This window comes from Triturus cristatus, chromosome 8 (assembly GCF_964204655.1).
Source record: "Triturus cristatus chromosome 8, aTriCri1.1, whole genome shotgun sequence".
NCBI classification, from domain to species: Eukaryota; Metazoa; Chordata; class Amphibia; order Caudata; family Salamandridae; genus Triturus; species Triturus cristatus.
In genome coordinates, this window is record NC_140591.1 from 186,018,611 (window position 1) to 186,032,860 (window position 14,250).

Genomic DNA, 14,250 nt, shown 5'->3' on the forward strand with positions numbered 1-14,250 from the left:
GTAGCAGGGAGATTGGTCTGTAGTGGCATGTGTTGAACAGTCTGCAGAGAGTTTCATCAGCATTAGGCATATTTCCAAGCGTCTGTGAAGGCTTCAGAGGAGGTGGATGCAATCAGAATTGGTGTGAGGATGGTACTGATGGCTTGTAGTCCTCTGGAGTAGGCTTGGTGGGGACAGGTGGTCGCTGGGGTCCCTGAGTGGATGGTGGTTTCTTCTGGGATGATGATGGGTCATGTAGTTATCATTGGTTCTTTGGATAAGACCGGGAGGCATTTGTCAAGGTCTTTTGTGTGGATATCTGTTCTCTTGAGGTCTGTTGTTTAGATGTGCAAATGCGATTAAGTTTGAGGCAATCACTCCCAGTGCAAGAGAGCTAGTGTCTGAAGTGGGCTAGCCCATTTTCTCATGCTGTATGCTTTGGTGGGAGGAATCAGAATGGGACTCGCAATTGAAGAGATCAGTGGATGATGATGGTGGACCCCAATCCCTTCAATTTAGATACATATATATATTATTTTGTTTTTATTTGTTTGATGAGGCAACTGAGAAATTAAGTCAGACCTATTGATGGGAAGCCAAAAACCATTGTCAGTTTATTGGAGTTGTCCTCAAACTTTGTGATACTAATTCCACCAGTACAACTCACTGTCAGACCATGTTCAATTGGGCAGCTGGGCTTCAACCATTGGATTTGAGGTAATTTGCCTCTGATGTCTGGGGTCTGTCCTGCTATAGCTCTGCAAACTGGGCCAAGAATAACCCCTTCAGCACTTGACTCTCAGTGGTAGAGATGGCGAACTGTCACACACTTCTTAGGGAAGTTGTGTGAGGGTGCTCGAGCTCAGCACAAAACATACTTCTGTCCGGGTAATACAGAATTGCCCAACTCAGTACTTGATGTTCACAAATAAAAATATGTTTATTACACACTGGACTAAATGCTACACACAAATATATCTATAATACAAGAGTGTGTCCTGGCACTAGTGTCCGTTGGATCCTATTCCTGCTTTGGCCCCAGACCCCTCCTTGTGACTCAGGTGGATCCCCCTTGGATATGATATAGCAAGAAATGGCTCTGGTGGAACTTTAGCCTCAACACTCTTAAAAGCACACAGTCTCTGGTGAAGTCTTCTCCAGAGGCCCCTGGACCTCAGCAGTTCCAGCTTCTAGCCTTGCCCTACTGATTAGTTCTGTAAAGCTGCAGCCATGGTTTGGCTGGGTCCTTGGCAGCAGGTGAGGTGACGGGTGAGCCTCTCCAGTTAGGACAGGTGGCCACAGCTCGGGTTACGCCTAGTCAGGTACTTCTTGCTACAGTGATTGATTTCTTGTCACATTGGCTCAGATCACACCACACTCGATTGCTTCGCACAGCAGCTCAGGTCACAGCACTGCTGATGACTTCTGGCATAGCAGGTAGCCTGTGCCACGTCTCCACAATTCTGACAAGGAATCACACAAGAGTCTACAGCCCTATGAAAATGGGACCCCAGATCTCTCAGTTGTCCTCCTCACCTACAGAGCCATCACACCAAGGTCCCCTCTCAATCCTTTTGGACAGTTACTCCCCTTGCAAGGATGGCAAACTCCTTCTAGACGCTCTGGACAGGTGATAAACTCTTGCAGCAAGGGGTAGAGTTCAGGTTATGTCCCCTCAGTGCAGCGAAGCTGGCTGACAGGCAGACACAAGCTCTATTTACACAGCAGTCCTCCGAGTACTGAGTGGAACACTTACTTACTTTGGCCAAAGAGAACTTGGAACTGGAACAAGTGAGTCGGGGGTCCCACTTTTATTCAGTCCAAGTGGGCAGGATATGTGGATCCCCTATCTGTACTTCTAGAGCTGGTTTAGGGGACGTCTGCTTTCAAGTGCCCTCTTCAGGCTGCTCTCTGGACACAGCCTTTATGTGTATCCTCACAACAGGATCTCCAACCTGGAGCACCCACAACAGAGGCACATAGGATATGTGAGCTTTCTGCACTTAACTGTCATCAGCCACTCAGAAGAGTGATGGACATAAGCAGTGCCTTTCACACTGAAGGCTGCAATCCTTCCCTTCACCCCCTCCATCTATCTAATGGCAGTGCAACATAAAGCCTAATCAGCAGTCCCTCTCATAAAACGGCCCCATCAAATGCTTAAAGCAGTTGTCTTCTTTTTCTCCACTTCGCTGTCTGGGTCTCCTCCCTCCAGCTTCAGGAATCTCAACAATATAAGTCCACTGTCACAGGCCCTTTGGTACTGCACCCTCACAACACTGCTTTATTTAACGTGGAGTCAGAACTGCATGTTTACTCCCCGCGCTACAGCACCATTGCAGGTGTACTACAGAAAAGACACACAACAAAGTTCTTTATTTTATTATGGTTCGGAGGGCATATCTATTGTATAGGTAAAAACATTGGCATTTATAATGCTGGTAGCTCCAACTCCAACAAATACAAGGCCTATTTCATTTCAAATGCTTCTTCCCTGGCAGCTCAAGAGGGCAGTAGCAGCAGGGCGCCTCATGAATAATCAGGCACTCACCTCAAAAGTGGCATTCACTGTGTGGGCATCAGTGCGAGCAATGCCCCTAACCTGATATTGCTCAGCAGTTACAACCTGTTTGTGGGAAGTCCCATTTCACATGTGGAACTTTTCTTTAAACTCTCGATATTGGTAGGAGCAAAGGAAGAAAGTCTTGGGGAGCAAGAGGAATGGGCATACTCTGGAAAGATCTTGTCTCTGTCCTTCTAATTCTCTAGAGATATTCCTGTTCTTCATCTTTTTAAATATATTCTAAGAACAACCGTTAAAAACGCTCTGCATTTGCATTCCATATAGATTTGCAAAACATGGAATGCCTATAATGAAAGTTAGTTCTTTATACCAAAATGTAGAGCGTCTTTACCTCCATTACTAAGGCCCTGACATGAGCGATGGTGCGTTAAACAGCCTTTTTCAAATTGAGCTTTCAAAAATGGGACAAAACACGAATATTTTTGGGGGTTTTCACACTATAAATTACATATTTCTATATTTACCGGGCCTGTTCCCCTGTTAATTTTGCCAGATTTGAGCTTCTAAAATGAATTTGCCGGAAAATTCCAATGTTGTGTTCTTGACCAGGTGGTTACCGAGTGCAATAAACAATGCGCATTTGAATTGCTGTCTCTGAAGAAACAGGTATATGGAGGCCTTAGTATTTGTTGTTTACAACATTGCCTTCAGATCAGTAGTGACAACACAATAATCTGTCGTAAAAATGCACATTTACATTTGAAATATAAAGCAGGCCTTTTACTTCATTGTGCTTGCATTTTGTTTCTCTCTCCTGTTCTCTGTGGGAACTGCAATGTTGCACTAGTTGTGTACAAGGTCAAGGATCACTTATTTTGCTCTCACCTGTTTCCTCTTGTACGCATGACAAGGTATCCTCTGGACCCTTTTACCACATCTCATAAGACCCATCTTCAGCAAATATCTGATGTCTCTTTTTACCCTTCTCTCAACCTTCGTTCTGTCTACTGTATGGAACTGCAAATCAGAGTCCCAAGTCTGAGCATGAAAAGCTCCCAAAGCTCTCTGCTAGGTTCTAATGTGGCTTGGAATGGGCCAAGCAATAACAAATACAGGGAACTAAAGTGTCAAACGTACAGCACCAGAAAGAAATAAGATAACGACATTTTTCACACTGTTTGGAAAGGAAGAAGACCCCTCACCCTGGAGTAGACACAACTTATTTTGCCAGTAAATCCACAGACATACTTGGGCAACCTTTCCTTTATATGAATGTCCAGCAGGTGCCTCCTCCAATCAGGGTGTCAATGCAACATCTACACCGCACATGATGTTTCCAGTGAGACACCCCTGTATAACCGCTCCACCATCAATAGAACCAGACATCCTAGAGGAGAGCGTAAATGCCTTTTTCCATAGGAACAGGTCAGTATGATCTGGAGGGATCGGAACGGTTGAAGACATTTTGGAGTCGAGGTGTAGCATGGCTGCAGAAGCACCATGCCGGAAGGCCAAGAGGACTGGCACTGGAATCTCCACAGCTCTCCTTTGCACCCTGCAGCATACTCTCTCTTGGCCATATTCATACTGGGGGATTTTCCACACCTCCCCTGCCTTTGGAAACCAGGTTCCCACCAAAGCAATTGCTCCAGTTACAATTCTACCTACCAGCAGAACCCTCAGAACAGGGCCGGACTGGGAACCAAAACCGGCCCTGACAAAGAGCTCGGCTGCCTCCCCCCGGGAATTGGAGGGGGGGCGGCCAATCTCTTTGCCATGGCCGGTTTCGGCTGATTTTGTTACAGGGCCGATATTGCAGCTATGCTGCAAAAACGTCCCTGTAACAAAATCGGCCCCAGAGGGCCAAAAGCGGCCCCACCCTGGCGGCCTACCGGGGAAACGCCCGGTGTCCGCCACGGCCAGTCCGGCCCTGTCTCAGAAAACTTTGGAAACTCCATAGTGTGAAGTGCCATGCATTCATTTCTGGGACCATATAATGCACCCTCTCGTAGGACGGGGTGGAGCTACTAGGGTTACACTAGGTCAGCTAACACCATCTTGATGCAAACCTCCAGTTAATGATGGGTTGTCGCTCACCACCACTTGTTCGAGAATTCAATCCAATCAGATATATGAGGCGCCCAGCTGCCAGCCAGGCATTCCGACGCTAGAAGCCAGGATGTGGAGAACAAAGGAAGAGATTTGTTTCATTGGATGAATTTCCAGGTTTTCAATTGCTTCCTAAACTGACTTTCATTAGTAATTTGGTGATGTAAGAGTGGAATCACGATCCATGCTTTGGTAGCCAGCTGGGTAAAGGAGCAGCCTATTGTCTTAAGTTGATACCTCAGGGTCCTTAAGAGGTCCTCTGATCTTAAGGCTCGACTAGACAATGTCTCTCACAGAGATATTGAGGAGCGTTTTTATGAAAAGTTTGAACAACAATGACCAAAGCTTTAAAGATGATGCTTTCTTCACAAGAAGCCAGTGTTGCTCATTAAAACCCGATTTTACTGATTGACGTCAGAGGACCAAGAGAATCTTGCAGTGATGTTTTGGACAACTTGCGGGTAATCAAGCAGGCAGCTGGGCAAACCCACATAAAAAGAATTACTGTAATTAAGTCTGGAAATAGTACAGTAGTCTTTTGGGTGTCTATCGGGATGTATTCCAGGGTTTTCTTTGGAGTGTGGATGAGGCAAAAGCATGTACCGGCCACTGATAAAATCTGGGGTTGAAAGAAAGCTTATTGTTGAACTTAACCCCCAGATTTTTATCCTCCTCCCCGAACCCACAGAAGTCCTCGTCCTTGGACCCACTCCCTCAGCTTGGGACAACACCTGGTAGCCCACCGCCCTCGGCAACCCCCACGGACCACAACCCGGAACCTTGGTATCATACCCGACTCCTCCCTCACCCGCCAAATCAACGCCGTTGCCTCCATCTGCTTCAACACCCTCCACATCCTTCGCAAGACCTTCAAGTGGATCCCCCACAAAGCCAGAAAGACCGTCACCCACGCACTCATAACAAGCAGACTAGACTACGGAAACGCCCACTATACTGGAGTCAACAACTCCCTGCTACGCAAACTCCAGACCATCCAGAACACCACGACCAAACTAGTCCCCGGCATTCCACGACCTGAGCACATCACCCAACACCTGCGAGACCTCCACTGTCTCCCCGTCGATAACAGAGTAACCTTCAAGCTACTCACCCACGCCTACAAATCTCTCCACAACACTGGACCCAAATACCTCAACGAAAGAGTCTCCTTCCACATATCCAAAAGAATCCTCCGCTCCCCACCCTAGCAGAAACTCCACGCATCCGCAGAACCAGAGCGGGTGGAAGAGCCTTCTATGTCGCAGCTAAGGTCTGGAACGAGCTCCCAGTCAACATCAGATGGACCCCCTACTCTGCACACCTTCAAGAAGAGCCTCAAGACCTGGCTTTTCAGCTGGCTTGGAGCTGCACCCCTCCACCCCCAGCAACTTGAGAACCTCGCGGGTGAGTGGCGTGCTTCACAATTCCCTGATTGATTGATTTTTTGATTGGGCTGGAAACCATTTGTTAGACCACATAGCTGTTGTATGGCCAAACAAAGGTATCTCTGTCTTGAAGGTGTTGCACCTCAAGCAGTTCCTGTTCATCCACGCCACAACCTTCACCAGGCATCTCTTGAAGGCAAGCTGCCTGACCATTGCCTTTTTTCCGGGAACCACTGGATCTCCTTGCCAGCGGTCTAGATTAACCAAATTGCAAAATGTTACATTGCCTATTTAATGTTCCTGGCAAGACCTAGCAAACAACTGCTGGACAGAGCAGGCAAAAAAATAAAAAATTGGCAATGGAGTAGCTGCTCTGTCACTGCTTTGCCTCAAGGCCACCTGTTGATTTCTAAAGGTTTGGATTTTTGCATGAGTTACTGTGAGACCACTCCCAACAATGCTTACCATATTAGTTTGTTTTGCAGAGCTTTCCATCATTTTGTCTATAGTTGTAGACCCATCGTTGGTGTACCAAAAAAGAAGGGGGGAATAGGAGGATACACTGAGTTTGGCCTCCTCAGCACACAAGTAGTTACAACAAAAAGAAAGCCAGTACAGTTATCTGCAAAATAATACTCCACTGAAGAAAAACAAAACTGTTCTTGTAAAACCCTCACCCACCGTGGTTACCCCTTGGTGGCATGCTTCATCATTGGGTCCATCCTGTTCCGCTGCGGATCTGGGCTTGCTGCGACCTACGATCTACGTGGGAGCACTTACTGCTGTTATATACAATTATAAAGATCTTATTCTAAAATGAAAGGGAGTGGGGTAGATGGTGAGTGGTTTAAAAATACCTGGCTAGTAGGGGTCCCTTGATTTATTTTAACCTCTAGTCTGTATGATTAAAAATAGGGGGAGTTTTAGGATAAGATATTATATTGGATCTATTCTCCTAAATGGTCGACATGTTTCAAGCCGTGCCCCTAATTGGCTCTTCTTCAGGACCGTGGAAGCTAGTTCCCTGATACCACTCCTGTCAAATCACACTGGAAGCACACTAATGCATGCAGGAAAAATGGAAAAGTATACAGTTACCACCTATTAGGCGTCCATAGTTTGTTAATCTGTGGGGATATAAGAGGAGAGTTAGGTGTACCAGCCTTTGCGCTGTGTACTTATTTAATCTTTTTAAATTCTCTTTTCCGAGTGTGGGATCACTTCTAGGTGAAATAATCATTCCAGCATAAGTGATTGGTAAGCATAACTGGTGCACTGAAGAAAATAAGAAAGAGGAAATAATCACACTGTTTTGCGGCACAAGTACATAAGTATATACTATGCAAAATGTAATGAAACTGAAAACACTCACATACATGTATGATGCTGTAATGTTTCATCTTGTAACCTCCGGAGGAGAGGGTGGCCTGTTGTCACACTCTGTTGGTGCAAGAGAGAAATATGACTCATTACTTGATGGTTGCGACAGAAAACCCCTTTGTACTCTAAGAAATGCATGGCCTTTAGAGAGGATTGCAACGAAAGTATTTTGAAAAGAAACTGAGGCTCTCTGGAAACAAGGATTGTTCCATTGTGGTACTCGTCGCTTGAAAAACGAGCCGTTTACTCGATCATGTTGGCGGAAAGAAGTCGATTAAACACATGTTTTAAAAGAAATATCACTTTTTTCCAGTGCCTGTGACAAATTCTTACTAAAACGAACCCCCTCATCTGCTCAATGAGGTTTTTTCCACAAAAGGCCAATGGAACCGAGTCGCAGATCCACTGTATACCGCCATCTTGGTATGGTTAGCAGTGTAGACCTACAGAAGCAGGACCAAGGCTGATTTGTAAATGGCTGGTTCCTGTCAGAGGTGGCATTATGGACAAAGTGACTATGGACTGGATTGCGTCCCAGAGTAATTACTGGTGGCTGAGATTAATTCAAGCAATATACCCATCACTTTTTTGGTTCTTCTACGGGTATCCTTAAAAGGAAAATGTGGATAGCTCTAAGATACTAATTGACAGCATTCACCAGTGCTTGAGTTTGGCAATATATTTTATTATTCTGGGCAAAAACCTTACTGCATTGCACCCTGCATGAATATACATGTTGAATGTGGGCTGGTGTGTGGGATGAGGCTGTTGGTCAGGTTGATAGCCATGTTTTCTATCATATATAACTTAAAACAGTTGTTGTCGAAGTATACTTACCCAACATTTTGTTTCTCTAGGATATCGACTTAAGAGTGAAGTGGCCAAATGACATTTACTATGGAGACCTCATGAAGATTGGTGGTGTTTTGGTCAATTCAACACTGATGGGAAATACGTTTCATATACTCATTGGTAAGATCTCTGGTAAATTGAGAATCCAGGTATTGGTGGTATTTCTTTGTTAACCAATCTGTCTCTTATTTGTACTGCTATTGTTTGCTTATCGATCTGGTAGCTTACAGTCAGTAATAATAAAGGATTCAGTCTTCTCAACTCTTTAGATCCTTCAACTCTCTGTGTACAAACGTTTTCCTTTTTTTCTTGACATCTTAATTTCAGTTGAATGCATCAGTTAAAGACTTACATGGGGGCGCTAGAGAGCCCACAGCAAGATGGCCGCACTTTAGTTTAGCTCTGCCGGCTGGGAACATTAATTCATTCAATATACGTCTATTGACTGCCATCCGCTCCCAGTGAGAGGGGCATGCTACGCACAAGACTTCTGGTGAAGAATCTATGCTGAAAGCTGTGCCTTCGGTGAATGCCAGTCACAGAGGCACCATGGGCTCCATGATACAGCATGAACCTAAGTAGCATAAAAATGGCGGCTGGCGCTGGAGAATATTGCTGAGATGTGAGACCTGCTGAACGCGGTCCCAATCACTAGGGATGCCAGTGGGGAGACTGATGGTGGATGACTGGCAGGTGATGTGACTGACCCGGCGCTGAGGGGCTGACCACTGGGGACGTCCTGAGGCCTTTGGACACATAGGAAGCGGTAAGTGGAAGGGGACACCAATGCCCTGCGGGCCTTCCGGCCTCTGGCGGATTGTGATGAGCAACAGTACTCGGCTGTAGCTGAAAGATGCCACGGAGGGAGACCCTGCTGAACAGCATTGTACTTCGCAGAGCAGCTCGCTGGATTTGACAGGGGGCTCCTGTGAGGGGGAGTGGCACCGGAGCTGCGGACGGTGAGTGGTCCACTGCCACAGTAAGCTACTATCGGAGTGTAACGGTGAGAGCAGCTGTCTGATGCTGTGGGACTGCACTTGCAAAACGGTGGCCTCCCTGCCCTGAACGATCCTCATACGGCGTCGCTTCAGACTGATTGTGGGACCTAAGCGCCACGTCTTCGAAGCTGCCCGAGCCACGTGCTGAGAATGCGGCCTACTCAGGTGTGCTGTGTGTGGAACACTGAAGAATGTGGTGGGAGCACTGAGGAAAGGGCCGGTAGCGTGAGTTCTTCATTGGCCCCTGCTGGTGGGCAGGACACATGGGGGACCTGAGAACATACATAGAGGCCACAGGGATTACAAGAGTTGCCGACATCAAATTCACCAGGCTAACAAAGGTGGGAGCCGTAGCACAGTGCTTGGCCCCATAGTATGGAAAGCCCCACAGCAGACAGAGCAGTAGTACCAACCAGCCACGCCTGTGACACAGCATATGCGACTGCAGATAGCACAAGAGGGACTCCTTTGAGCACCACATCTTTTGTACTGAAATGGTTGGTGATTTTGCGATAATGAATTGTATATTTTATGTATGTCTTTTATGGTTAGCAATAACCGAAATAAAGATTTTGAAATTGAATTGAGCACCACATCTGCCTGAATGCGGAGCACGGCCCACCAGTCTCCTACACGGCCCCTGGACTAGTGTCTCTTACTATGTGCTGTGTTGTGGGGCTGCTGGTGGTTAGGAATACTCTTCCTCAAATCAGGCAGACCTCCCACGACTACCACATTGTACTGCTCGGACACCGAATGGCGCCTGCCCGAATCGACGGTAGACGGGGACAACACACTCCCCACCATGGTTAAGACAGACAGTCAACAGTTCCGGCTTACCCTTGAGACTAGGCGCAAAACCAAGCCCTAACAGCACGCTCCATTCTACTCCGAACAGGAAACACATAGTCAGAGTGCTCCATCATTAGAGTCCATGAACCTGGCAATGCAGCAAATCCTGCAATCAATTGATGGGAAAATAGACACACTGAACCTAAGAATGGATAATATGGTGGCAAAACTCGACAAACAAGTGGCATGAATCGCAACCGCGGTAAAGCGTATATCCACCACCGAGGATAATGTGCAGGCCGTCCAAATTAAATGTTTAAATATGGAAAAGGTGCTGGAGGCAATTTGAGCTAAAAATGAGGAATTGGAGGCATGCTCCCGCCACAATAATGTGCGTATGGTTATACCTGAATCCATCAACACTGGTGGGCTGCAGGACTATGTAGAAACAATGCTGAATGAGATTTTTGGAACTGAGCAGCTGTGCCCGGTGTTAACTGTAGAGAAAGCGCACATATCACTGGTGACTAGACCACCCACGGCTACCCCCAACGTGCCCGAACTATTAAGACTGGAACACGGTACTCCGCTTATCCAGGTAAATAAAAACTATCCAGTACCTAGACAAATACATTGCCTTCTTCCTGGATTTCACTGTGTAAGCAGATCGGAAAGAGTTTCTCCAGTCAAGAAACGACTATAAGCCACAAACATTCCGTATGCCATGCTATATCCTGCCCACCTTTGAGTTTAACACATTGGCACACGGAAAATCTTCACCACCCCACAAGCAGCCATGGACTTTGCTAAATCAGTGACACAGAAGCAGCGCAGCCTGGCACGATCTAACACCGGCACTTCAGATATCTGAAAAAGAAAACAGTAAGAGATGTTGGCTGTACATAAGATGAGACCTTTGTGGCTTCGTCAAGGGCAGTAACTACTTTGACATTATTGCCAGGCAGTAGGACCACGTGAAATACTCAATGGACTATGATACAGCATAGTCCTGAACTCAGTGTGCCCTGTTTTAACTCCTGACCTGCTCCTTGTGCCTGGAAATATTAAGCCTCCCAGCTGATGGCTGCCCTGTGCGGCCTCTATGCCCTAGTTCTAGTTGGTATATCACTGCCCTCATGTGATAACGATCAATCTAAAGGTTAACACACTGTTCCCTGCCATCTCTGACCACCAGGCAGGACTTTTGGCCTCTAGCAGAACCACAAGTGTATACCTCACATGGCAGTAATGTATGATGACTTGAGTACATTTCACTGTATTTTGTGCTTTGCATGTTTATCCTTTTTTTTCCTTTTGTTGTAGGGACGGCCTTCACATGGTTGGGATACTGAAGTGGGTGGGGGAGGGCGTTATGTTTGTTTGTCTTCCTGAGTCTGATGTTATGCCGTGCTATGCAGATATTTTTGTGTACAATGGTATAGGAGCTCACCATTCCACTATGACCCACACCATAGGCTGAATGAGATTTATTACATGGAATGTGAAGGGCCTCAACAATACCCAAAAAAACAGACATGTATTCGCCTACTTGGACCGGCACCATTTCCAAGTTACATTGCTGCAGGAAACACATCTTGCACATTCTGCGGGGCGGTCGGTGGGGGTGAAATGCACTGGAACACGCATAACTTCTTCTTACTCCTCATATCCACGGGGGTCCTTTAATTGATTAAGAAGGTAGTCCCATTTACACTTGTGCACTCCGAAATTGACGATCAGGGTTGCTGTGTTATTGTACAGGGAAGTCTGTGTGGCACTGCAGTCACTATTATAAACACGTTTGGACCCCACACAGATGACCCAGAGTTTAACACTCTGATCTGGTGTCGGCTCCACACCTTCAAATCTTCAGCCGTGATATGGGGCAGAGACCGAAACACTTATCTGGACCCCACACTGGATAGATCCATCTCGGCTGACTGGCAGGGTAAATAATCTGCCCAGGTTTTGCGGGAGGGTATGGAAGGTTATGGGCTTATAGACATCTGGAGGTTGCGCCATCCGGGATGCAGAGAAGGCACTTTCACATCTTCTGCACACAAAAGATGGTCTAGATTAGAGTATTCCCTGGTCACGAGGGAGGTGAGCACATGGACAACAGACTTAAAGCACATGCCAAGGATGCTCTCGGACCATATCCCGGTTCTCTTGGGGCTTGCAGTCCCCGCCCACATGCCCCAGCAATATTAGTGGAGGCTTCAGGCCACTGCCCTACTAGATCTAGTATTCAGTGACAGAATACGCATGGGAATTGCCCAATATTTTGGAGAAAATAAGGACTCTATGGATGGGGTGGACACATTGTGGGAAGCATTCAAAATCACTAGTAGGGGGGCATGTATCTGGCTACAAGCAGGGGTTTTAAAGGCCAATCATTCTCCATTACAGACCATAGAGACCACTTTAAGGAACTTGGAGCGATAATACGAGACTCACACGAACCCCAACACTGGCAGCCATAAGGTAGTAGATCACGGACTACAATGACAATACTATGCAGGAAGTGAGACACCTATCTTGTCAGTGGGTTGCTAGAGCCTATGGAGATGGTGGCCGACCGGGCCGTAGTCTAGTTGCAAAAATAATAGAACCATGGGCTTATACTCACATAGTGCCCATAGAATCCTGAAACGGGGGCATATCTCACGATACGCCAGCCATCCTTGCTTATTCGTGGATTTCTACACACGACTATACCAGGTTTGCGAGTTCGCAACAGACGCAGAAACACCAGCACACTTAGATGATACAGCTTTGGCGTGGCTATTGCTGGGACAGAGGGAATTTTTAGTTTTTTGGGGAAAGTCTCAGGCACGGATGGGCTCCCAAGCGATTTTTTAGAAAGAACATATCGACATACTAGCGCCCCATCTGCATGCATTGCTTGCTGAGGCATTTGAGAAGCAGTTATTGCAGCCATCCTTGTGGGAAGCTTTAATTATAGCATTGTTAAAGCCTGACAACCCACCTGAACTGTGCAAATCCGACCGACCATTATCCCTAATTAACACAGACGCCAAGATTTTGGCAAAAATATTAGCCGCCAGGATCCAGCCCCTTCTCTCCATGCTAGCCCTACCAGACCAGTCCGGTTTCTCTCCACTCGCTCCACATCAGAAAACGTATGCATACACTGCAGTCCTGCACCAGCAGAACCTATCGACCCAGACAGCGGCGGTCCTGTTGGACGCCGCAAAAGCCTTGACTCCATACAGTGGCAGTACATGTTTACGGTCCTCCACTGTATGAGAATGCCACAGGCTTATCTGATTTGGATCCGGTAATTATATACAGACCCAGCAGGTTGATTGCGCATAAATGGCAACACGTCAGACTTAATAAAAATACACAGGGGGACAGGTCAAGGGTGCCCACTGTCGTCACTATTGTTTGCGCTGGAGCAATTTGCATGCGTAATATGACCGAGGCATGCGAAGGCAGCACTATGATTTAGCCAACGTCCTCTTGCCATATCCCTCTTAGCGGATGACTTGGTGCTCTATGTTCATGACCCGGCCACACAATTTGCACCAATAATTCAGGTTTATGTTAGATATTAATGGATTCCGGGCTGACTATCAATTGGTCCAAGTGACTATATTTCCACTGGCACTGCACCAAGCCCTATACACTGGACTTCCCTCAGGAATGTAGTGTGGAGCCTGTCAAATACCTTGGTACATGGGGGCACAGAGACCCGGAGGTAGTCGTCAGACAGAACTATGGCAAGGCTATGTCAAAGTTGGAGGATAAGGTGGTCTGGTGGTCACGATTGCCCCTGTCTCTCGCTGTTAAAGTAGCGATCATAATGATGAACATGTTGGCCAATTTTGTATACATGTTTATCAATATCCCCATCATCTTGACAAAGGCTTTCTTTCACACTCAGATCCCACAAGATCACCTTAGCGTGGGTGGGTAAGCAACTTAGAATCAGCTGGAGCATGCTCACACTGCCATATAAACAGTGTGGGTTTGGAGCTCCAGATCTGCACCTATACTACTTGTGTGCACAAGCACAATTTGCCCACTACTGGCATTTTTCCCTCTCAATATATGCCACACCTACCTATAGAAAGCGATGCTGCACATCCTTTACCACTCAAAATCATCCTTCCTGATGAGCGCAAGGACTGCCGCTGCTTCACCACCCAGCCATCGCAGTCACTCAGGAGCCTAAGGCACTGTCTATGCTTTCATGAATGTGGCT

General features: G+C 46.8%; 1 protein-coding gene across 2 annotated transcripts in view; it reads left to right on the top strand.

The window, feature by feature from the left end:
- The window catches only part of HLCS (holocarboxylase synthetase), an 862,037-nt gene that overhangs the window by 805,866 nt on the left and 41,921 nt on the right, over nucleotides 1–14,250 (top strand). For both annotated transcript variants that reach the window (XM_085621286.1, XM_085621285.1), the window contains exon 9: nucleotides 8,235–8,349. In XM_085621286.1, the coding sequence (XP_085477412.1) occupies nucleotides 8,235–8,349 (115 nt within the window). The remainder of the gene's footprint in view (nucleotides 1–8,234; nucleotides 8,350–14,250) is intronic.